This window comes from Ctenopharyngodon idella, chromosome 7 (assembly GCF_019924925.1).
Source record: "Ctenopharyngodon idella isolate HZGC_01 chromosome 7, HZGC01, whole genome shotgun sequence".
In the NCBI taxonomy this organism is placed as follows: domain Eukaryota; kingdom Metazoa; phylum Chordata; class Actinopteri; order Cypriniformes; family Xenocyprididae; genus Ctenopharyngodon; species Ctenopharyngodon idella.
The window spans coordinates 23,735,934-23,762,385 of record NC_067226.1 but is presented as its reverse complement, the minus strand read 5'-3'; the positions used below and the strand labels follow the sequence as shown (position 1 = coordinate 23,762,385).

Below are 26,452 nucleotides of genomic sequence, written 5' to 3'. Positions count from 1 at the left end.
TGGATATTGATCTAGGTGTTAGAGGCAGAATTCTGCCATCTGTTGGTTAGAAAAAAGCATGTAGGAATTACAGTTTTAGAAAAAAGGGGTAATTACCATATCTGGCCAGCAGAGGCCCATAGAGATCCAGAAAAATGGGACCGCGGGGGCAGCGCGATGCGACCGCAAAGGGCACTTTCACTTTCGCGATCAAAGGGGCAGGGGATCAAACACCTCTCCCCCCCCCACGTGCACGCCACTGCCACTAAGATGAAGGGAACCATTTTTTTTTTTTAACTAAGGAAAAGTTGATGGGGGTCATATTGGCCCCAAAGTAACTTATGAGGGTTAATATTGCTAATATTTGATGCTTTTGACAATATCTCTGGCTGTCGTCGATACATCATCGTCTTATGGCGCAACCCGGGTTACCCCCTAACACAAGGGGCACCCCGCAGTGCGTGCCCGTCCGCTACGCCACTGGCATGAATGCGCCCTATAGCTATGCTACAGTAACGTGCTCATATGCATTAACAGAGGATGAGGCGAAAAGCCCAATAACTAGGTTGTGCTTGGTGGTGAGAGGCTCAGCGTACATTTTTAATGATTTTACAGTTTATCTTGAATGTAGCTAAATCAAGCGCCCATTGACAAATAGCCCTACGGCAACGTAAACGCCCGAGACATTTGGAAATTAACTGTTTGCCCTCTCAGGCAAACGTTGATTAATTTAAAGACTTACAGTGATTAAAAATGATAGGTTGAGCTTATTCATTTTCCCTTTTTCATTTTCTGTTCTGCGCCCAGAACACTTCTCACATCTAGCCTATCCATTCTGTCATGGAGCAGGCTTAAAGTAGTCGGAGGGTGAGCGGTTGATATTGATATAATAAAATAATCATTGAAAATGTTAAAAAAAAGTTAAAAACATTTCCTTTCATCGTTTATTAACAAATAATTTATTATTATTATTATTATTTATTTTTTAAATAAAAACTTTATAAATAACCCTCCCGTGCGGCGCCCCAAGGTAGCCTACTGCATACCCAATTTTTGCGCCTCTGCAGCTTATGAACATCCTTGATTCAGCTGTTCAGTAGCCTATTCAGTATAGCGCTGTGACCTATTTACCAGGAACGCATAGTTTCGTTTAACTTGTATGCTAAAATGATAGTTTCGTTTTTGCGTTCGGATCAAACCACTGAGAAAAATATATTGTTACTTATTTGGACAAACGTAAGGTTTGAAACCTTGCATGAATTACAATACAAACAATACAATACAAATGTAAACAAATGCTTTCATAAAGCACTTAAACCAACAGTGTAAACGCAATCGGAATGCATTTGAAATAGGCTTGCATACATGGTTTAGTCTGCTTACTTGCTTCCTACCGCAAGACGATCCTTTAACGACTTTGAAATGCAGAATTTTTTCTTCACTGCATGTATGGGTGGATATCAGTTGTTGTAAGTAGCTTTTAAAAATTATTTACATTCACAAGACTTGCTGACTCTTATTTTTCTATACAAGAACTGCAACAGGCTATAACCCACTTAAATATTTAAAAGAATTCGACATACTTTTTTTGTCTCTTGTTCATCTTATTTAAACATTTAGAAAATTATTAGTGTCTTATCCTTTCTTGGAATTTTAACATCGGTTAAGCTTTCCTATATTTTATGTAGTATTTTAATCTGATAATGTTAATTAAATTCAGTCAGAGAGATAGAATGCTATAAGCGTTTTGAAGTTACTGTCTTCGTAATCCGTTTCCTGTAACGGTTTTTGGTGTAGGGCTCTGCAGAGCTGCACATCCACATCCAAGTGTGACATCAGAAGCCAAGCCCGTGCTCAAACTTGACCTCGTGACTCCTATAGTACATATTTTAATTTACATTTGTTCATTTTGCAAACGCTTTTATCCAAAGCGACTTACAAGTGAGGAATACAGCAGTGCTCACAAAAGAGATGAGTTTTCAACTGTCTTTTGAATATTGCCAGGGATGCATTCCGTATCTATGGTGATTCCCCATTCCCGCTTTGCTTTGGAAACCCGATTTGTTGTATGTTGGTTTCCATTTGAAAGGATTTTTGGCAAAAGGGTAGGTTTTGAATGTGTTTCGGGCATAAGTGTAGGTTTTAGGTGGGTTTCAGTGCAGTCTGTCATTAAAAAGACGAATATTAGAAGTAAATGATAAAGAATTAGGTGTGAAGGGTAAGTCTTCTCGATGCTCAGAGTTAATGATGAAGCGCTATTTTCCCCCCAAACCACTTCACCAGAAATCCCACCCTGCAGGTAATTTCATTGCTTAGAGTGACGGGTAGGTTTAGGGATCTGTTTGGTGAAATTGTTCATATCCAACACTTTCAGCAAACATCCCAGTATGATTTATTGCAAAACAGTGAAAGGGAAACGCAAGGGAAAAAACTAAAATAATAAACAATAAACAAATTATATAATGAGTAGCCTACATTAAATTCATAATCCAAAAAAAAAAAAAAACAACTTTAATTTTCATAATTCACAAAATGAAACCGTGAAAACAGTGATTTCGTCATTCATTAAAACTTTACTAACGCGACACTGATTAAGCATTTGGCTTAAACTGCTACTATAAACCCACTTCCTGTGGGCGATTTCTCGAGATGCTGCTCACTTTAGAGCCAATGGAGCTTGGCATTCTGCTCCCCCTTGCTGGACATAATGGAGCTAGGCACAATGGCTTTGTTTCCAGGTGGACCATTAAAGAACGTGACACACACGTCTCCAGGAAATACTGTATAATTAAACCAATCAGATGACAATGTTGAAACTCCTTAAGTGTTTCTCATTTTGTGTGCCATATGCATCAGACATTCGGCCCATGATCCGTGGGCGTGACGACTTAGGCTGAGACTACCCTATCGTTAAACATAACTCCACCCATTAGATCCACAGAGGTGGTGCTGGACATGGTCAAGCTCCACCCATTACATCGAGAGAGGGGGAGCTGGGCATCATTTGGCTGTGCAGCACTTGGAGCAACACTTGGGCCCGGTCCCAAATGGCACACTTCATATTAGAGCTGCATGATTCTGGATAAAGTGAGAATCCATTTTTTTTTTTTTTTTGCTTTTATATAGAGATCACAATTCTCCCACGATTCTGAATAGACAACTAAACAAAATAACATGTAATTTACTAGAGGTTCTGACAAAATATTAATTAGGCTACTGGACTATAATTGCAAGAAAATGTTTAATTAAGTGAATTATTTAAAAAATGGTTTTGACTCATTAATAAATGGAATCAGTATTTTTGAGCAAATCTTTTGAATGAATGATTTCATGACATACATTTTTAACAGTCACTTGTCGCCAACCTAGTGGCTTACTGATGTAATTGATACAACATTTGAAGCGCCAAGTTAGTTTCAAAAGGTGGTTTGCTCCATTTTAAACAATATTATAGACATCAGTGTTTCAGGGGCGTTTTCTCGGAGGAGGCAAAAAAAAAAAAAAAAAAAAAAAAAAGGATGAGAGATTAATCCATATTACATATAAAACAACACAAATATTACAAATTATGACATTAAAAAGAGCGCAAGTCACTCGTATTTCGGAACACTGTCCAACAGCGACACCCGCAGGTAAAGTTACAGGAGGAGTCATGCCTCCCTTTCCACTCCCTTTCATTAACTCTACAGCAAGTAAATCCACTTAACCAGCTAATTATTCTTTGACAGCGATGCCATAGAAATGTACAGAGCTACCGCAAAACGGAAGTTCAGAGACAATTTTATAAAGATGGCGGCGCGCTTGTTTCTCTGGCGCATAAGGTCTGTAGCGTGCGGTGGGTTTTGTGGGGGGTAATTGAGAATGAATGGGGGAACGTGAGAGGAGGCAATGTCTCCAACGCGCTATGATTGGATGTAATTGGTTATGATTGGATATGATTGATTTGTGCGATAAATCCTGCCTCTTGTTTATGTGCATGTTCCGCGCGTCAGTTTGAATGAACAAATGATGGCGTCAATGGGAAGACTAATTGAAAAATAAGTAAACAGATCACCCAGTTAGATATCACCGCTTTATGTCACGTCAAAATCAAACTTGAAATGGCCTGAAAACACAATGACTGTGGGGTTTTTAGTGCAATCAGCTTGGTGAAATTAAAATTACATCTTCCTGTCTGTGACAGACGATGTTTACGGAGCATGACTGATGATCCAAAATAGACATTAATAGAATTAAAACATTAACTTGATGAGATTGACTTGGTTTTGATAAATAGAACATTACATTGTTAATGTAAAATTACAAAATAGAATTGTATTTGGTTTCTTTTTTCTTTTTTGATGTAATGTAAAGTAACGTTCATTTAACAAGAAAGATGTGTCAGCAGCAGCGCGAACACATTTGAATGTTCTGGTATGATTTTATCAATAGACACGGGCGAATCGTTGTTATTAATAAATAAATAAGATCACGTGGGTATTTGAATCGAGATTGCGATCTTTGTACAACTAATCGTCAGCTCTACTTCATGCACATTCGGTCTTGTAGAGATTCAATGGGCAGATCTGGCAGAACTGGATAACACCTTAGCTGATCAGGTGAAACTGAAACATAGAGCACCAAGAGGTTAGAATTGGCCTCAGAGGCCATGTCAAAACAGACAGGGAGCTCACGGGAGTCCTCCATAGTCGTGGTAGGGCTGACAGGGTGTTTCAGGTTGACCTCTGCGGTCATTTCAGGGTAGACAGGCAGTTCATAAACGACCTCTGGTCGTGCCAAGGCAGACAGACAGTTCATAAACGACCTCTGTGGTCATGTCAAAACAGGCTGAAATCTCAGGGATGACCTCCGTAGTCGCATCAGGACAGACAGGAAACTCAGGGATGACTTCTGTGGTTGCATCAGGGCAGACAGAGTTCACAGGCTGGAACCGACACATGGCTGAGCTCTGGGGCAAGAGTGGGCTCTGAAGTGAACCCATGGGCTAAAGCTGGCTCTGGAGCAGACTCCTGGGCTGAAGTGGCTATGGAGTAGATTCCTGGGCTAAAGCTGGCTCTGGAGCAGACTCCTGGGCTGAAGGGGCTATGGAGTAGATTCCTGGGCTAAAGCTGGCTCTGGAGCAGACTCCTGGGCTAAAGCTGGCTCTGGAGCAGACTCCTGGGCTGAAGGGGCTCTGGAGTAGATTCATGGGCTAAAGCAGGGTTTTGGAGCGGACTCATGGGCTGAATCAGGCTCTGGAGCAGACTCATGGGCTGAAGAACAGTGTGCGGCCCAAACGCACAAAATAGCCATCGCCGTAATGAGGAGTGCAGTCGACAGTGGGACCACCTTTGAGACCCCCAGACTTGACCTCATTGCCGAGATGCCAACTGCTCGCACCGACGTAAGTGGTGTGTCCTCCAAACTAGAAGCCAGTCTCAAACGCCTATGAATCGCCTTGATAGCTTCAGATGCGACATTCATGAAGACCGGAAATACTGACGTGACGTCCATGACGGCTAAAGACTCTAGTGTGGCATCCATGATGGTTGGAGGCTCTGGTGTGGCAGCCATGTTGGCTGAAGGCTCTGGTGTGGAAACCACAGAACGGGAAGGTACTGGAAACACAGGACTAGCGACCATCAAAACTGCACTTGCTGGAAAAAGTGATGTGCCAAGCTCTGTGGATTAGGGGATGTTTAGGGGAGATGTCCTCAACCTCCCCAACAGTGAAGGAGGATCCAGTTAGCTGGAGGGCATAATCTAGAATCAGTGATCCTCGAGGACCATCACGGATCAGCGTTTACTGTAGGGGTTTGTTCAGTTCACGGCAAAAGAAATCAATGAGGGCAAAGTCTGGGAGATCAGTGAAATTAGCAATACCTAGAAAGTCCTGGATGTTGTCCTTGACAAGCTCCTTGACAAAAGCAGACAAGGTGTACTGCTGGATCCATTGTATGGCTAAGTCTTCTGTTAAGTGCTGCACGGGGCCCAAAGCTTGAGGATCTAAATGCAGTATTTACTAAAAGGGTAATCCACAATCAAAGTCCACCAACAGGCAAAGGTCATACACAATGCTAACAGTCTAAACAATAACAAGGTACAGGGCTGAGGCAAACAGAGAAATTCAGAAGAACAGGTAGAGAATCAAAAAACCAAGACACAGAAGAACCAGGATACAACTGCTCAGAGCTGCAGCACTAACACATGCAAGACTTAGTGAAGAGTGATTTTAAAAAACATGCTATATAGGCAGATGTAATGACGCTAATGAGTAACATATGGTTACAATCATGGATGATGAAGCTGGGCAATGGATTATGGGAGATGAAGTCCATGAGAATGACAGTAGTCTGTGACGGAGTGCCCGTGGTGGCTTTCAAGGGCACTCCAGCTGGTGGTCGTGACAATGGTACTACAGATAGTGTCTTATTATTGAAATGTGTCAGTGACAAATATTTCTTACTATGAAATTGTATTTAGCCATTTAATTACAAAAAATATTAAAATAAAGATTTTATTTAAATATTTTTGTCCTTATGACAAAAACTTGAGGTGAAGTCTCCATGAAATTATACATGACAGAAAACAAAGACAGATTGTGATTTTGTTCCACATGGATTTCTTTAAAAGAAAGATGTTTGATCGATATAGTCTAGATTCTAAAATATGGTTTGATGTTTTACAGCCACTTTAAACTACGCATCCAGCATATAAACCGGAGGCAGGTTTTCTGGCTTTATTTGAAGTGTAAAAAAAATTAATCAACACCTTATTTTTGTTCATTAAATTAAATCTGTCAGATATTTTCCCTATTTTATTCATAGGTAACAATGAGTATGTTAACTATGGGATTTTTTTCTTCCACACTAAACCACGACCCCAGAGATTGTTGCAGAGTGTAAAGTGAGATTATTTATTGTAAACATGAAATCAAGCCACCATTTAAATCACTTTACTTCACTTAAGTTATCGAATGAATTATACAAATTTAAGTAATTAAAACTTCATCTGTTTTCTCTTAGGAGTCTCAGCCAGTTCCCAAACAGTTGCAATGGACTGCTCCATTGAGGAAGACGTAAGCATTAGAGCTTTTTCTTGCAAATTATGTGCCTTAGATAAGACACAGAGTTCAGATACATATTTAGATTTAAACAAATGCAGTTTCAACACATATAAGTTTGCATGCAACTAACGATTGAAAAACTTTCAAATGAAGGAAACTCCAATGGAAGCTGCAAGTGAAGACATTGAAGACAAACAACAAGCATTTACACAGTCTGTTGAGTCATATCAAAAGGAAGAAGTTGCCAAATTACAAGGTAACAAAATTACTTTTGTATCATCTATACTTTCTCACTCCCAACATATTGATGCTTGGTCAGGACCCCTTGAAGTCACTTTTCAATGCACAGGGTACTCCTTTAAGCCCAAAGTATACTTCGACCCTCCACACCCGTGCACCGTCCGCATGATGTAATTTTCATTATTAGGAGGGTCTGTGGACGTCCGCGTACAACAGCGCATGTGCAAGTGCCTTGAACGCTTGAAAACAAAATCCACTAGATAGTGCGCACACGCCGAATGTGTCTTTCCGCGCTCACGGCCAAAGGAGTATACTTTGAAAGGCTTGCATGCTCAACTGTGCGGATGCCGGACGGTGCGAGGACGTGGATGGCCAAAGTATACTTTGGGCTTTTTTGCGTCAAATCAAGATTCTTTGCATTTGTAAAAGATGACTTTATAAATATTTATATTTTCATATATTTTGGAACACTTAACCCCACCCTCTACCTAAACCCAAGGCCGTAGCCGGTATTTTTATTTAAAGGAATTAAATAAGGATTAAGAGGGATTTAAGGGAATAAAGAAAAATAAAGAAAAATTGTAAAAAAGAGTTCTAGGTCTAATTGTAATTAAGAAGAAATCAATTTAAACTATTTGCAAATAATATTTTATTTTAAAACATGCCCCCATTTACTCTTATTTGTATAATATCTTGAAAATGCAAACGTCACATTCAGTTATGAGTTACATGAATCATGTAAATGAAAGGATATTTTTAATTCAAAATGACGGAATTTAATAAAATAGTTGGATATTAAGCCTGTCAGTCGTTGAACATTTCTATTGTAAAACAGTTGTCAAATATTAAATGTTCTGCTACTTTTTTACCATTGAAACTAAAGTGTCACATTGGAATTCCCAATCGTCTTGTGAACAGTAAGGCCTGCCTTCTTTGATTTGATTGGCCATCTCATTCTTTTTGACATTGATGAGAGCTGTTAGACCACTGAGCCAGACCAGCCTCAAAATGTAACTTTTAAAAACTTGAAATGTAGTTTTAAGTGTTTTTCAGGTGAGAATGTACTGGTTTAAAGCTCAAATATGTGGTTTATTGATAAAGATTTGAAAATTTGATCTGACGTTTTCAGAGTTGTGAGATCCAGGCAATATTAAACTATATTAATATGTTTAATGTTTTTAAAATGTAAACAAAAAGAGTCAGTGTTTTATATTGTTTTATATTTCGTTTTGGTATAGATAATAATGAATGCGTTGCCTGAACCACATTTGTGTGGCTATTAATATGTTTAAAACCTTTTAAATGAAAATGAAAAGAGGCAGAGTGGTGTTTTATAACATATATTTTGTTTTATTGCCACCTAAAATATACAGAGATAACCAGAGTAGCTGAGTGAGCTGTCAAGAACGCTGCTGTTCCATTTGCAGAATCACTGGACTTCAGTCAGGACCACTTTGGCAATAAAACATATTTATTGTTATTAATATACAACATTTGGTTTGGCGTTATGGTTCTGTATGGGGGTTCAACTTTACAATAATAAAGATTAGCTGGGCCTGTAATAACCCCCTGGAACCATTAGCATAACATTGAAACAATTACTGTACAAATAATGCAATGAAAGATATGAATGGAGATGGAGAATGAGACAACATTCAAGGGCTGCTTGGAAGGCTTATCTTGATGCAGTGATCTGAAACAGAGAGAGAAGAAAAACAACGAACAGCAAAAGTGCAGAACATACAGCTGGAAGTGCATAATGTGGCCCAAATCTGTTTTTTTTTTTTTTTTTTTGGCCTACATGTGACTCATATCTATTTTCCCCATGAGAGTGTGAACAGTATACAAACCACATGGAATCTGATCTTTTCAATTCCGATTTGTGCCACTTCCATATGTGGTACTAAATCCGATACAGGTCAGGGGCCGTATTCACAAAACATTTTATCTTACCACTAAGAGTTCTCCTAAATGGCAGTAAAAGTTCTTAGCTAAGAGTTTTCTCTTAAAACCTATTCACAAAGCTGCTGAGACCAACTTTTACTAAGGAATAGAGAGAAATCTTAAGCTAAGAGAAAGTGCAGGGTTGATCTCGTTACTATGGTCTATGCCCACAGTGATTGGTTGATGGGGGAAGAGTCTCTGTCAGCGATTTAATCATATAAATATTGTAGAATGATGTATCATGTTGCCATATACAAATAAAGGTTTTAAAATAAAAATGTTGCCATACTCAATTAAAGGTTTTAAAATGTAGTCTAAGTGTCACCAATTAAACTAGTATATGTTCAGCTAATTGTCAGCCTCTTACATGTTTGCATCTTGAGAGATAGCAGAATTCAAGTGACAAATTGTTTTTTATAAACAAAGTTTTGGAGGAGCACATTCAAACGGTCTATCTAATCAGCTTGAGAGGACGTGACTAGGCTAGTTTTGAGAAGCAATTGAATGGATTTTGTGGCAACCCCATTTGCATCGTTCTTTTGCGCATGCAGGTCAGTTCAGAAGCATGATCTGTTCACACTGAAAATCTGATATTGGCCACATTTAAAACAACAATGTGAACGGCTATACAAAAAAAAATTCTGAATTAAGCATTAAGGATCTCAGTGTGAACGTAGCCAAAGTGACGCAGAGGGGTCCTGATCAAGCATCAATATGTGACGAGTTGGAAGTAAGCTCCAATGAAATTGATATATGCTGGCCATAATTTACATTAAAATGCAAATGTTGCAGGAATGTTGAAAAAATGTATCCATGAATTTTATTATTAATATAGTTTGTTGTATTTTAATGGCTTTACTGGCAACCTTAACAAGTTAATACCATTTTAGTTTTTTTGATTAAAGACAAAACAAAACCAAAATTGATCCTATATTTTCTTCATACATATTCCTCTTCTTATTGTGTATGATTCACTGGTGCATGTAATAACAAAGAAAATAATGCATGTCTTGAATGCCTCTAAAACAATGCATTTCTTGTCTGACAGGCAGAGATAACTGTTAGTAGCCTTTCTAAAACATATATGCTGTTGAATCACATATATAAAGCAATGGTGACTGCATCCCTATACTGACTGTAATATATTAGTCAGTATTGGCAATAATTTATCAACAGTTTATGATGCTTGTTTCCACAGATGTACCAGCACCAAGTAAAATTTTAGTGCAGCTTATTGGGACCAGTTCTGTTACTCTTTCTTGGGATGGCCCAGACAACATATCTACATTTGAGTTGACTTACTTCAATCCTACAAAGACCTCTACTATCTCCAATGCCACAGCCATAGAAGTAGAAGATCTGTGTCCAGGGACTGAGTACACATTCAGTCTTGTTTCACTTTCAGCAAATGGAGATCGAAGCGTGGGAGCTGAAGTGACTGCACGCACCAGTAATTGTCTTTTCGTCTACTCATGCAATATTAACTTAAATTGTATTAGGTGTGTCATGTGTGACTGAACAAAGTAGCAACATAAACAAATATTTTCGTTTCATTACAGGGCCAGTCCCACCTGACAAATTCAAGGTGGAGAATGTGGGCACCACATCAGTTACTCTTCTTTGGGATGCATCTGGCTGTAAAGAGAGAAGTTTCATGTAGTCTGCTGCCAGAATGGAAGAATTATTCAGGAAGAGATGACTGAATCAGGCAGTGTGGTTTTCAGTGACCTAAATCCTGGGAATAAGTACTCTTTTCACATTACAACAGTGCTTCCAAATGGCAGCCGAAGTAAAGAAACAGTGACATATGCTCAAACCAGTTAGTATAATACAGCAAATTTCACTAAAGACATTTTACAGACTTCATTTTGTAGTCTTTTCTAATCTAATCTAATCAAATTATGATATTAATAGAAACAAATGACAAAACACTTGCTTTTTCAACAGAAACAAACATCCAGAGCCTTTTAGATGATTTGGGGTTGGAGCAGTACTACCCGAACAAACTCTCACTCAGCAATGTGCTACAGATTGACACGAGGTCAGTGACAGATGAGCCAGCCCAGTCTCTATCATCTTTGCCATGGCTGTTCCTGAAGAAACTGATGATGGTGAATGTGACTGCAAGAAGTGTCAAATATTCATGTAATGACAGTGAAGATTGGTCAAACTTAGATATTTACAATGATCCATTAGATTTTTTTAAAGATCAGAACAGCAGTGTAAACCCTTTAGACATAGTGACCGCCCTTTTTCTTTGTTCAGATCGTTTCCTCCAACAGGAAATGGTCTCCAAAATGTCAATGTGTCAGTTCTCTGTTCCTTTGCTTCTTCCAAACTGTGACACACAACAATGCATGTACATGCTTTGGGCCATGAGAGATATTGTGAAAAAATTTAGACCTCATTCCTTGTCAGACCAAAGAGGTTTTGTGGAGGACAGAATTGTTCACTCTGAGCTCCCCCTAGTGTCCTTTGTTAGACTTGGTGACTGCAGCATTTCTAAATCTCAGCTCCTAAACAAATTGCTCAGCAACCCTCAACAATATCATGACACTTTTGTACATCGTGACATGGACTGCGGAGACATTCCAAGAAAGGTATCAAATGGATTAGTGGAGATGGGTTGGTATCTACCTTGTGGAAACAAAAACATTGATGTTTTTCCTGAACCTGTGGCTGTTGCAAACTTGAGAGGTGACATCAGGACATTTGAAACACAGTACTCCTTCCTATGCCAGACCTCCACTGCAGTTTTTGTGTTCTTTGATAATCTGAATACAAACTACAAATTACTCACCAACCAACATGCTAAAGCACAGTTTTTTTTAGTCGGCAATGTGCAAAGCAAAGCATTTGATTTGGAGCAGCTGAAAAGGACCGCATCTGAAATGAGTTTGAAGAAGAACAACATAATTCTGAAGACCAATCAAAATGATGCAAATTTTGTCAAAAACCTGCATTCTGTAGTAAATCACATAATTGACAATCATCCCAAAAAAGCATGTCTGGAGGGAATGGACACTATCGCACATGAACTTGGAATTCAAGTTGATGAAGACATTCAAGAATGTCAGAAAGCAAAAATGAATGCACATGTCTTAACGAAAAATATACAGGAAACACTGCAGTTCAAAGAGGATCAGCTTCCCCTTCAAGGTAAAATCTGGAAAGATTTAGCAAAACTGGAGAAAGAGGAATGCAGACTCCGGAAAGCTGGTAACCAGAACATAGAGTCATACAAGAGTGATCTCCAGATTAAAAAGACTGAACTCAGGAAACAACAAAGTAAATATGATATCTCAGAGTCAATGTCCTGCTTTGTTAGTGCACTAAGTTCGAGCCAGGAGAGGTCCTACTTCTTGAAGTGGATGCGGATGAATCTTGACAATCTCTCCCGAAAAAGTCTCTCTTGTCTCCGAGAGCAGTACAAAGAAAAGTGTCAGCGATTTTCAGAAAACAAAGAGGAAATCGCACAGCTTGACCAACAGATCTCTAACAGTTCTTTAGGAATAGAGCACTTCCTGCGTGAAATGGGCCAACTCTATGAAGCCGCAGTCTCGCTTCCAGAAAACGTAGAGTCACGTCAACAAATGCTACACCTACCCCGGCTATGTGCTGAACTGATGTTGGATGGCTTCCCTCTGGAACTGGTTGATGGAGATGCATCAAATATTCCTCTCAGATGGGTGAGCGATGTGCTTCTGTATCTGAACTCTTTGGTGCAGCCCAATAATAAAATCATGGTGGTCACAGTTTTAGGAGTCCAGAGCACAGGGAAGTCCACCTTGCTGAACACCATGTTTGGAGTTCAGTTTGCCGTCAGCAGTGGAAGATGCACCAGAGGAGCTTTTATGCAGCTGATCAAAGTCACAGAGGACAACAAGCAAGAACTTGGCTGTGATTATTTAGTGATAATTGACACTGAAGGTCTGAAATCCCCTGAACTGGCAAAACTAGATGATAGTCATGAACATGACAATGAATTAGCCACACTTGTTGTTGGATTGAGTGACATCACAATCATCAACATCGCAATGGAGAATTCCACAGAGATGAAGGACATTTTGCAGATTGTAGTCCATGCTTTCATCAGAATGAAGGAAATTGGTAAAAAACCCAAGTGTCTATTCGTCCACCAAAATGTTTCTGATGTATCAGCCCATGACAAGAACATGAGAGATCGAAAGCTTCTGCTGGAGCAGCTGAATGAAATGACTGAAGCTGCAGCTAAAATGGAGAACAAGGAGGAGTATAAAAAGTTCACGGATGTGATTGAGTATGATCCAGAGACATGCAATTGGTATATCCCGGGGCTCTGGCATGGAAACCCTCCAATGGCACCAGTGAACGCTGGCTACTCTGAGGCTGTCTATGAACTTAAAAAGAACATGATTAACATATTTAGAAAATGCAAAACCAAAACACATGGAAACAACATAACAGAATTTTTGGAGTGGACAAAAAGCTTGTGGAATGCAGTCAAATATGAAAACTTCATCTTTAGCTTTAGGAATAGCTTGGTGGCTGATGCGTACATGAGACTGTGCACAGAATTCCACAAATGGGAATGGTCTTTCAAGAAGCATATGCACTCTTGGTCAACTCAAGCTGAAACCAGAGTGTCAAATTTTGAGACGTTCAAACTGAAATCAGACAAATCAGATCTGAAAGATCTTTTATGCAAACTGAAACAAGAAGCTGCCACAAAGCTTGACACCTTAGAAAAGACCACAATGGAAAATCTTTTCAAATACTTCGAACAAACAGAGGGCCATGTCTACCTTGTGGAAAAGTACAAAGAAGACTTTGTGAGCAGTGTAAAATGTCTCAGGAGGGAAACTGAGAGCTCTCTGCTGACGCAGCTTGAGGAAACAGTGGACATTAGGAGAGGAATGAATAAACTGGACAACATCAAGAAAACATTCACCGATACAATGGAGAAAAAAGTGCTGGGTCTACTGGAGAAGTTACGCAAAAACAACAGCTCAAAGAGTGATGCACATAAGACTGACAAAGAGCTTGACAGGTTTTTTGAACAAATATGGCAAGAAACCATAAATGAGCTGTCATTTATCGAATTGAAGAAAATAAATGTATTCGACTTTGTTTTCGGGCAACTTCGAGAAAACATGAAACAGAAAGGAAGTTCTGTTGCAGAGCAATTAACATCAGTTAATCTGAAAAATTGTGGCACAGGGGTGTTCAAAGTTGCCAAAGAAAATTTCTTAAAAAAATTGTACAAACACATGTTCAACAACAGCTCTGCAGTGGACCTACAAAATTTAGCAGATAATATCATTGAGACATGCTATCAGTTTGTCCTGGACAAGCGAGAGAGACATTTAGCTTACCATGACAATTATATTCAGGAGATCCTACACATAATTGATGACAGATTGATGTCCAACAAGAATAAAGGGTTTTCAGAGGAATTTGAACTGTCCCTGAAATTGCACATTTGTGGGTTTTCTGCAAGAACATTTCAAGACATGCATGATTGTTTCATCAAGGAGAATGACCCACGCAGATGCCTCGATCAGTTTAAAGACAAATATCACAATGATTTCAAGGACCTGTTCCATGATCGTGATCAGTGTCAGAGAAAGGCAGAAGAATTCACCAAACTGTGCTTGATGCCTGCAGTTGAGACGTTCATCTACAGCTCCTTGGGTCCAGACATTGTTGACAAAATGCTTCAGGGAAAAAATGCCTTTCAATTTAGCACTCGTGCATTTTTCCAGTACTCGCTCTTAAAGGAACTTGTGAATGAAGATAAGTTTGAACGGTATGTAAAATACATCAGCTCCTATGAACGTTTTGTTAAGGGCTGGATATTAGATCAAATCACCAAGCAGTTTTCGAATGACCATGAAGTGTCTGAACTGGAAGAAGGTCACCTTAGAGGAATCACCAAGGAGATACTAGAAGCTGTCAAAATGGCACGGAATGAAACAAACCTAGATGGTATCAAAGGATTCATACGTTGCATATGCAGGAAGCTTGAACAAAAGCTAATAATTCCCAAAGATGCTCTAGAAACAGTGATGGTCCTAAACAATGCATCTCAGGAGCCATTTGCTGACTGGCTAACCAAATCTGTAGAGGAGATGGAACAGACACTGAAGGAACATCTGAAGAAAATTGACATTCAGGGTAAACTTCTCAAGCTCAAAATTAAACCCCAGAATGAGCTCTTCAAGAGAGTGTTTGGATGTGGGAAACAGTGTCCATTCTGCAGTGCTCCATGTGAGGCTGGTGGAGAAGCTCACACTGATCACTGTGCTTCAGTTCACAGACCTCAGGGACTCGGTCGATACAGATATAAAAATAGTGAAAAATTAGTGACTAGCATCTGCTCAACAGATGTCCACAGTGAAACACGCTTTCGGTGTTTTCAGACTAATTATAACTATCATCCTTACAAAAGATACAGAGAAATCTTTCCAGATTGGCACATCCCAGCAGATGCTAGCATACAGGCCTCAGATTACTGGAAATATGTGATGGCCCGGTTCAACGAAAAGTTTGCTGTGGAATACAATGCTCTCCCTGCTGATATACCTTTGATGTGGAAATCTATCACAAAGAGACAAGCAGAGAACAGTTTAAAAGAGTCTTTCAGCATCAAATAAACAATTACTCCATTTCACAACCATAGATTCAGCACTCTCACAAAATATACACAAAATATACATTGGTAACATGAGACTCTGTTCACTCATGACTGCTTGCTTAGTGATCGAAAAATGCTGTTGATTACTTGCAAGTTTCAGCTGACTTCCAGTAACCATCAATACTACTTACACTTGGGAATGGGAATATGGGTTAATCATTTAAAAGGTGAAATAAAGTTTAACTAGTTGAAAGAAAAAAAAATCATATATGCAATGTGCAACATACAAAATCAACATACAGTGGTGAAATGTTTTTTTTATTTTTTATTTTTTTTTTTTTATTGTAATTTTACTGTTTGTTATTTGATCAAAAACTTATTTTCCTGTTTGGTATCTAAATAATCTACTTTTAATTGTTTATATCTTTATGATGATATATGACACAAAATATATACTGCATCAATACTTTTGTGAAGAATTCCATAAATAAAAAAAATGATCATTTTAAATATGTAGGTATTGATATTGATGAACTGTGGTTTTAATGTACTTCTGTACTAACCAGTTAAACAAACCTCTGCTTTGGAATAAAGTGCTTGCTAAATAAATAAATGTAACTGCAAATATGTTTTATCAAATGCATGTAGAGCTACATGATTAATTGTTAAAAGATCCTCAAATGACATTTTCTGTAAAACTGCTTTAAAACAAAATGTATTGTGAAAAGCGCCATACAAGATAAACTTGAACTGAAATGACAACGATTTAGTTACTGTAGGTTTATTCACTCTTTGACACGTAGCCTACGATCCAGGGATGGATTAATACACAATTAACCCCTTCACCCCCACCAAGAAATCGGAGCGCTGGGGGCCTTTAGACAGGTCCCAGGGCACAACTGTGTCATAATCCATCCCTGCTACAATCACACTGGTGTTCTTTGAATATTCAAATCTATGTTGATGCTGAAACCACTATACAAACACTTGCTTCAGAATTTTATTTGTGTTACAAATATTCAAATAATAACAGAGTAGGATAAAAGTTAACAGCTCCGATCTGACATTAATGCCTATGGTAGAGATCCAAACAGATTAAAGTATTTTGAAACTAATTTTAATAAGGGTACGTACATTTATAACGACAACGATGTGCTAAAAATGGAAAAGTTTTTGCTTTGCATTTTTCGTACACAGACTACAGCCGCTCGGTTTGATAGGTAACAGTCCACTTGAGTCTTCTCTAGGTTGACAGTCACTAAGAGGACTTTTACACGAGACCATGTTCAACTAAAAATGTTTTAGCCTTTCATTTACATGACAACGATGTTTTGGGGGCCTGAAAACCCAAACTTTTGAAAACCAGTTTTAAAGTGCAAGTTTTTGAAAACGATACTGTTATTGTCTCCGTGTAAACTACAAAAATGTGTGAAAACGGTGACGTCATGCGCATGCTTATTACACGTTCAGTCTATAGGAGCGTAGTGTTTCTTTACAAAGTGACATCGTGGCCTGGCATGCATAACACAGCGTTTTTAGTCATTTTCACAGATCACCATTGTCGTGTAAACGTATCACATTCTAATCTCTTCCGCAACAACCACTGACAGAAGGGCTAGTTTTTTGTTTTTTATTTATTTTTTAGGACTTTATTGCATTCCTTTGCTGCATTCACACTACTCGCACTATTTATACTACAAAATGGCATAGAATAGTCCAAGTATGCAAATTGGGATGCACATGATGTTTTTTTATAAATGAGTCACTGAATCATTAATTCAACTGATTCGTTCATTTATGTTTTTAAGTAGGCGTGGCATGCTATCTTAGAATTATGCAAGTTAAATATTTTATGTAAAGTTAAAATTTTACATGAAATTGTATGTAAAATGAATTTTAGTAAACTTTAAATATAGTTAAATATATTAAAACAAAGAACCTTATACCTAAATTACATGTTATTTAGTTTAGTGGCCTAGTGTTCAGGCTTTTTAAATGACGTTTTTGTTCAGAATGTCTATTCTAAGCCAAAATTATTTAGAATTCTGCAGCTCTGTAATCACATGTAATATACCTCTCAATTAATAGTAAATAATAGTTTGATTAAACAGAGTTTTATATGTCTGACACTTTATAATAAATTTCTCTTCTCCAATCAACCTTGCTTCTCATTTGCACTTGCGACACAAACGAATCACTAGTGATGGGTGGCAAATAGCTGAACCTGTTGATCTCCTGATAGTGTGTTGACCATTCTGTTGTCCATCAAGGTTGCTGTTGGAAATTACATTTAAGGTACAGCAATTTAATGCAGTTAATTCATGCACTACTTCCAATTAAATGAGTCATTTAGATGATTAGTAATTTGATTAAAAGGAAACAGAGTCTGATATCTGGCTATGAGTTTGTTTAATGTTCCCCAGACACAGCATACAGTGTGTAATAACTTCTAAATAAAGAGAAATATCATCACTTTATTTGTATATTTTTACCCCTTTTTTAAAATCCATTTTTAACATGTTTATTCTTCATCAAGTGTGGCATTCTGATTCTGAACATATAGTAAAACAGGGCAACAGGTGTAAATTTGCTTTAAGACCCAGTCAAATGTTTATTTTGTTAGAGAAATAACATGTGCTTCATTTATTCAGTAATCTTTAAACCATCAGGCTTGACATATTGAGACCCTCTTGCGCTTTTTATGCCATCTTTATTTTTGCATTATTTTATAGACGCTTAATTCATTAACAACAGTAAATACTGAAGTGTAAAAATGTGACCACAAAATAATACTTTTCACTTATTTTAGATATTTAATGAAGTCTTGATTGCATTTTGGTAAGATTTTAATGCTACAACAAGTTCATGGCAGATGAAATACCTCTCATAACCACCATGGTTTCCAGTGCTTCCTTTGCTTAAATAAAGAAGTTCCAGTCCATATCTCCATATTAAAGATTTTTGAAAACAGGCAGGCTTTGTATCTGAAACAAACAGCTGATCATACTTGTGCAGAAATATGTGACATTGATATGCTACATAATACACAATCTCTATGCTCAAATATAGCAATAAATCACCTCTATCCACAAATCCCAAAACTAAATGAAGCAGCAGAAAGTGAATTTAACCTCATCATCAATTTTGCTGGTGGCTGAATTACAACTTGCACCTGTTGTCCTGGTCACAAAGTATTTTATGTTTCATTCGACCATAAAAAAAAAAAAAAAACAAAGGGGGAAAAAACATTAAACAAACAAGTAACTGAATATTTACAAATATTTTCAGTTGATTTGTTCTCACACTTAAAAATGTACAGTTAAATTCTATTTATCCCCCTCTCACTGTACGCCTACTGAAGACCCAATGAATGGCTCATAATGGATGTAGAGTCTTTATTCTGGATGTACCACAACATCACACTCTAGTGGTTGAGCGTACAAAACCAAACAAGAAAAATAACAAAAGAGTCTCAACTCATCCTTTAAAACAGTATTGATTATTAGAATTGAGGTTGTTTTGTACGCAGCTCTAGTCAACTCCTCGTAGTTTGTTTAAAATGGAGTTTAGTTATACCTACAACCACACAAAAGTCCACAGATGGTACATATCCACAGGTCCAATCTATAGACTCTCAGTAAAGTCTCCCCTTGTTTAGTGTCCAGTTGTTGCTGTCGTCCATCGGGCTGTTAGTCCACAACACAGAGTAAAGTTCTGTTTTTATGACGTACTAAACCTCCAGTATGCTCACTCAGCAATGCTATTAGAGTCTGTTCATGTTTTAGTACATTGTGCAGCATACTGGCATTAGTTCTTGATGGTCCTGTATGGCTGAGAGAAATATGGTGGGCCTCTCAGACTCAATACACTCTCAAGCTGAGCCAACAGTGAGACAAACACAAACCGTCATCCTCCTGTGACACAGACAGCAGTGGCAGAAAAATAAGACTAACAAGGCATGAACAGAAATGATCGTGTAAATCCTGCAGTTGATTCTGAGCCATTCGTTCTTTAGCGTGAACATGAAACTGTCTAACAATCTGTAAAATCTGTCTACATAGATCTGGTTTTGCTGTTATTTGCTGTGCTTGTCATAACCAAAAAGGTCAAGTGTGCAGTGCAGACAGATGTGTGATATGTAGAGTTGTGGATAAACACACCAAACTGATATTATGAGGTGCTTCCAGCCTCTTCCTATAGCAAAACATACAACTCTTTTGTATGTAAAATGGCCTAAAGCCAGGAAGGCTTTCCTGAAGGAATGACAGAGGGCCACAGTCTGTGATTTGAACAAATTCAAATGTCTAGCTTTCTCTCTCTCTTTGTGCCTCTCATATACTCTTACCTCACACATTCAGGGCACCTGGCAAGAGACATATTGGCTAGAAAACGTGTGTACACGGACCAATACACAAAAAGATGCTTATAAACTGGGTTGTCAAATACTAAATGACGTTGAACCGAAAGAGTAAGGACAGAGAGAGAGAGATTGGCTGAGGACATCATTTATATTTGTCGCTGTGAAAAATAATGCAAATAAAAGCTGAATATTGATCACAGGCCCATGAAAGAGATGCAAAGCTACATATGTATTTGCCATTTGCGGTATTTATGCAACTGTCCGGACCATCACAGATGGCTCTGGTAGAGCACTACATGGTTGATGGTCAAATAATAGCACCAACAACTGTATATGAATATTAAAAACAACATTTGAACGAATATTGCCAATAGATCTCTTTCTGGATGTGTCCTATAGAGTGGTCCGACGTTACAGTTTGAGTAAGGCTGATGACACCACTGGGGAGAAGCTTTTTGTAACCATTTTAAGCAAGCAAACTAAAAAAAATGCAAATAAGCAAAATGCTGTGGGAGTTTACAGCTCAGTGTCCTTCTTGGTGCTTTAAAATATTTCATGCATAGATCCCCCAGAGCAATCCATGTAAATATATATTTATATCATTCTTTTATATATTTGTCTTTATATTTATACATACAAAAATCTTCCTAAGAAACAACACATTGCCAAATCAAATATGTGTGATAAAATGACACAAACAGGGCAGAGCGAGAGAAAAAGAGAAGAGGTTGGCACTTTGTTTTTGTCTCGTGTCAGACGCTGTCATTTTCTCTCATTCCCCGTGTCTCTTGTTACAAGGTATGATTTAATACTTGACACAAGACTGCAGGTAAACACAACATATCCAGCTTCTGTCTCTTATCGAATGCCCCTTACGATTCATGTAAAACAATCCAAGGACACAGATCACATTCGGACAGCGTTTCGCTGGTAATGGAATAACAAAGAAGGATGATAAAAAGAAAAGGATGGATGAAATCTGCACTCTGCCAATTTAGTGGGAAAATGTCATCATTTCCCCTCATGACATCAGATCAGCTTAGTCAATCATCGACGCCTCCGTAAATCGCCCCTCTTCTTTAAGGACATTGTGGAAAAACAAACAGCAAGTTGAATCGAGTACGAGGCCGATTAGCTGTCACTGCCGGCCGAATCTGTTGCTCACCGTAGAGTCTATGAAGAGAGCTCCTCTAGTGTGTACAACTTCTACGAAACCTTTGATTTTGTCCACTCGTCAGCGGAACTGAGAGCATCTTAAGTTTAGGAGCTTGAAAAGGTGAACAGAGAGAGAAAACGGGATATGTATGAGAGCTAGTCCTCTCGTTCGGTGGCGCTACTATACACGGGTGGTGGAGTGAGGGTGGGGTAAGGTGTTGTTGTGACCGGTGGTTGTGGGGAAGGCGTTGAAGGCATGGAGGGGCTGCATGCTGGTGATGGTGCTAGGAATCATGGTGATAGTATTAGGGGTCATGAGCGGAACATCGTCGGGCGCCCGCCTCAGCGCCAACGTGTAGTCGGGTGGGCATGCGGGACGTAAAATATCATGCGGTCGCAATGGCTCCATGTCGTGGTGGGCGTCGTGCTCCGAGTGCTTCATTTGCAAGGACATGATCTCTTCCTCCTGGCTGTGTGCTAAGTCATTAGCCGGTACGCCTCGTTGCGGGGACAACCGGTGTCGTCGCATCTCATGCCGTTTGTCGCGTTTGTAGTAAAGCGCGGCGAAGGCGAGGATGTTAAGGAAGAGGAGCGACGCGCCAACGGCTACCGTCACGCTCAGTTCTGTAGAGTAGTCTCGTGTGTCGCTTGGGAAGGGAGGAAATCGAGGGGGCTCTGAGCTATCTGGGTCCGGTTCTGAAGGGAAGGTTGGGATGGGATGGCGTGTCGTACGGGGTCCCTGACCTTTAAAGTGTGGGGTACGGGCGGTACCCGGAGGCAGCCGGGTTGTGGCGGTGCTGAAGACTTCCTCGTGGAGGTTGTGGAGGTGAGGAACCAGTTCCAGCCAGAAGGCGACCTTATTTGCTCGGTAGTTGTCCCGGATGCGAGGCTTCAGGCCGATGTGGAGATACTGCTTGTCTTTAGAGTTGAACTTGGTCCAGATCACTTCCTCAAAGCGGTTGGGCTTGGTATGGATGAACTTGGTGTCCTGAGGAACAGGCAAGTTGGGATCCCTAGAGACAACAGATATCTTTTGTCAAAAGGGTATTTTAATGAATTCCACACAAAGGTTGTGAGCCGTTCAGAACTCAATTGTGAATGCTTTTTAAATTCTCAAAACAGGATCAAATTGCAATTTCAAAACTGGATACATGATTGCAGTTTGATTTAGGGCTAGGCGATAAATCAATATTTATCAGAAAACTATCAGAAACTTTTGAGTTATTTTCAATATTTAGCCTACATCTAGACGGTCAGGTGCAAGTCGCTTAAAATTCTCCATGTTCTGCGTGAATTTGTGCCACAGGTCTTCCTGACAAACCGCCAAAATAAAAGTTTGGTTTAGCTAAAGAAATGATGACAGAAATGTTTTAGTCTTGTACATAAAAATATACTTCTCAAAGTATTATTATAGTTATTTTAAGGAATATCATACAAGATATGTACCATATATGTACTATACCAAGATATGTACAACCATGTTTTAATTTATACAGTATACAAAATTGGTTGTGCAGCACCTTATGTGGCACAAAATAAAAATGCAATGTTGTTGTAAATTAGTTATATTTTCATCTGATTACATTTTAAAAGTTTGTTTACATTTTTGATGACAAATTTGGATTACATAATAAAAAACAGAATCCAGAAAAATATACTTCTGTTTACTTGTAAACAAACAAGTTATGTTTACATTCATTCTCGAGGTCTAACAAACATGTGAAATTGGTATGAAATTTATATCATCATAAATTTTGATATCGAATGATAAGGTAAAAAATAACATGATAATTCTTTTGCAGATATTTCCCAGGCCTAATCTGAATGTTAGAAAGTAGAATGAAAATTACCTGAAATTCAAAGAAATGTTTTATGGCTATAATTTAGAAAGAAAAAAAGAAAGAAAGAAAGAAAGAAACAGACAGATAAAACCCACCCGGTCTTGGCAAAGTTGGTCCAGTAGGTCATGACCACAGCACTAAGCATGACATCATTTTTGGAAAAGTTGCAAGGGAAGAGGTCAGTTGCTCCGATCATGGGCACGCCAAACACATAGGGTATCTCGTCCCCGTGTGCCGCATCTGCCCATTCGGGTCGAGTCTCTGTTTGGCAGTGGTGGTAGAATGTGTAGAAGTAGACGGGAGACTGATAGTCCGCATGGAGTTTGGCAGTAGCGATGGCTGGTGCCACCCACTGGTGATCAGTGAATAATGCGAGGAGAGTCTTGCGCCGCATTTCCCCATTGTCTCGGTCCGCCCAGTCTGTGTACATGAACTTAATAGTCTCCCTCAGGATGTCTTTACCTACAAAACAGACAGAGAGTAATTACAGTGAAGTGGGGGAGCACAGACAGGACAGGAAAAAAGTAGAAAATATGGAAACAAATTGATTCAGTATAAGTGATTGAACATTTGGTAAATTCACATATCTGAGTGTGTATGCATGTTTGTCTAATGAACTTGAAAATGTCCATGAATGCATGTTATTTAAAATATATGGCACATCCATAGGGCATTAAATACCAGGCATAAAATCTTTCATTTGATATGTAACATAAAATGGCATTCAAAGCACTTTCATGATTGTCATTGCTTGTCTTTTATTGCCCTCTGGTGGAAAAAGTTAACAACAGCACCAACTCAAGAGTAAGCAGCATACTTAGTACAACAGAAACAGGAATTTTGTTGTTGTACTTTGTATTGCCCCACATTTTAGGCTTTATTTTATTTATTTATTTTTTAATCAAAACATTCATTTTTTCCCCTTGATAAACAAACTCTGGCCTCATCATATGCTGATATACAATCTTAGTATTACCTTTATTAATGAGAATCGTAAGACAAAAAAGAGTTTACCTTTAGGGTATCCATAGAGGTTATCCACAAAGTTGGAGATGGTATAATCAAAAGCTGCAGCTGAAATCCCCTCTTCACTCTCAGTGCCCCCATCATCCACAAACTTCAGCCCCTCCCCTTGATTTACACCAATCAGAAGGTCGTAGTTCAAGAACTCCCCCTAGTGGAGAAAGAATTTTAAATCCTGATTTGTTTCCTGATTGATACCTCCTATTTGTTTCACTATATTAGTGAGGACACTGCATAGACTTCAATTGATTTTATATCAGATTAATGATATTTTCTATGGCCTAACTCAACCCCTACCTCTAATCCTACCATCACAGAAATGTGCAAAACACTAGATTGAAATAAAAACATGTTTTGGTTGATTTATAAGACCTTTTAACGTATAAATGAGGACATTTAGACCTCACAAGTATAGCCATCCCTCTCTCTCCCTCTCTCTCTCTCTCTCACACACACACACACACACACACACACACACACACACACACACACACACACACACACACACACACACACACACACACACACACACACACATTCTTCAATTAACAGGAACTTTTCTAATCTCCTAGAATGATTTTAAAGAAGAATCTTAGTTTTAAAGGGTAGATTATTAAATAAAGTTTCTTTAATTACTCATTCCTATTTGGAAATGTTACATTAGCCAGAAATTTAAATGCAAATTATGCGAGGCTTTTTACATTTCTCTCTTTAAAACATTTATAAAATGTGTGAACATCAGAGAAATTTTACTTTGCACTTTTTCATAAGATCTTAAAAAAAAACCCTTAAATAAAAATAATTCCTCTTCTGCTTTTTAAAAACATTTTATTCCAAAAATGTTTTCATGTGGTTGTGATGGAAATGCAGAGCAGCAGTGACAGTTTAAAATAAAAAATGTTATTAATTAAAAAAAAAGCCATTTTATCATAAGTTTTATGAATTCAAAGTAAATTGATCTTATAAGCTTAGCCATTTTTTCTTTTCTTTTTTTCCCTTTTTTTTCTTTTATTTCTATTTTACATCATCTCATCACCATTACACACGATGTCAAAATGTCTACACCATCACTTTTTATAATTTTAGTGGCCTTAATTGACAAATCACCTACATATGTGACATTGCTGTTTAACCTCATTCTGCATTTCAAAAGCATATGATGTCATTTTCACAGAACATGCAGTTACTAAAGTAGATCTGATCAGGCTCTATTCAAAATCTTGAGCTTCAAGCCTCACTAAGATTTGGTTTAAAAGGTAGTTTGGGTGATTTATTGAACAACCTAGACCTTTGCTTGGAAAGTGGTGTCTCACCATGGAACATGTGTAATAGACTAAGCTGAATTAAATTAAGACAAGTCTTAGAAACCACCAACACAAATGACAGTAATCTTAAAATCACCTGCTGCATCAGGATCTCGGGGTCATCTGGCACAACATCTCCGTCCATCACAGGTCCAAACGCAATATGGTAGCGGGCCGGCTGGATGTCCTGGTCCACCAACTCTCTGAAATTTTTCCTGCGGAGACAGTCCACCAGGTCTGCGGTCTCCCCATATGTGCATCCTACTTTACGGGCCAGAATCTTGGTGTACTTCAAGGGCTGGTAGCTAATGGACCAGCTGGAGATGGCTGAACCACTCTGAGCTATGGCTCTCTGAAACAGGCCTGGGTTGGGGGGGAGGAATAGCAAGCTGTTAACTACATACAAGAAAACCTGTAGACATAATAGACTTGTTTTACACATATATGTTTTACACATCACATTTTTTTTTTTTACATCAAAATGTTAGCATAATGGAAAGTGTCCTGTAACTGATGGTCCTGGTGTGTAAATTTTTAATAGTACAAATATCTCATGTAGTGGTCTCATAATCAATATGGGGTCATAAAAGCAGCATGCTTACTAATTAAAATTAGCAAAATAATATTTAACTCCTTCCCCGCCAGCGTTTTATTCTAAAAAGTTGCCAGACAGCACCAACTAGTGATGGGCACTTTCTAAACACTGCTTCATTAAGCTTCGAAACTTTTAACTTTTAGGAGTCACACTTGTTTCTTCACGGTCAAAAATGACCGGAGCCTTAAAATGTAACTCCCCCCCAACCAATGAAATAAATTTTTGTTCAATAATATTTTTTGATTATTATTTAGAATTTTGAGGGTATTTTATGATACTATGCAATATTTATAAAAAAAAAAAAATATTAGCTATTTTTCACCATTGAAAATAATACACAATTTTTTTCT

The 26,452-nt window shown here is 38.4% G+C and overlaps 2 protein-coding genes and 1 long non-coding RNA gene across 6 annotated transcripts in view; 2 read left to right on the top strand and 1 right to left on the bottom strand.

Annotated features, from left to right (window-relative positions):
* The first annotated feature begins 1,429 nt into the window (after positions 1-1,429).
* On the top strand, positions 1,430-9,486 carry LOC127515257 (uncharacterized). The gene is made up of 4 exons (XR_007930797.1): positions 1,430-1,448; positions 6,984-7,036; positions 7,178-7,280; positions 8,638-9,486. It is a non-coding gene; the product is annotated as an uncharacterized LOC127515257 (long non-coding RNA).
* A 925-nt stretch (positions 9,487-10,411) lies between these two features.
* Positions 10,412-16,586, top strand: si:dkey-85k7.12 (up-regulator of cell proliferation). Its single transcript, XM_051898668.1, has 3 exons — positions 10,412-10,658; positions 10,768-11,027; positions 11,156-16,586. Exons 2-3 carry the CDS (start codon positions 10,904-10,906, stop codon positions 15,841-15,843), a joined length of 4,812 nt encoding a protein of 1,603 aa, XP_051754628.1. The 5' UTR covers positions 10,412-10,658; positions 10,768-10,903; the 3' UTR covers positions 15,844-16,586.
* A 1,630-nt stretch (positions 16,587-18,216) lies between these two features.
* nlgn2a (neuroligin 2a) overlaps positions 18,217-26,452 on the bottom strand; it is a 191,871-nt gene continuing 183,635 nt past the window's right edge. For all 4 annotated transcript variants that reach the window (XM_051898670.1, XM_051898673.1, XM_051898671.1 and 1 more), the window contains 4 exons: positions 25,605-25,870; positions 24,195-24,354; positions 23,276-23,642; positions 18,217-22,352 (listed from right to left, as the gene is read on the bottom strand). In XM_051898670.1, the coding sequence (XP_051754630.1) occupies positions 21,521-22,352; positions 23,276-23,642; positions 24,195-24,354; positions 25,605-25,870 (1,625 nt within the window). In that variant the 3' untranslated portion in view covers positions 18,217-21,520. The remainder of the gene's footprint in view (positions 22,353-23,275; positions 23,643-24,194; positions 24,355-25,604; positions 25,871-26,452) is intronic.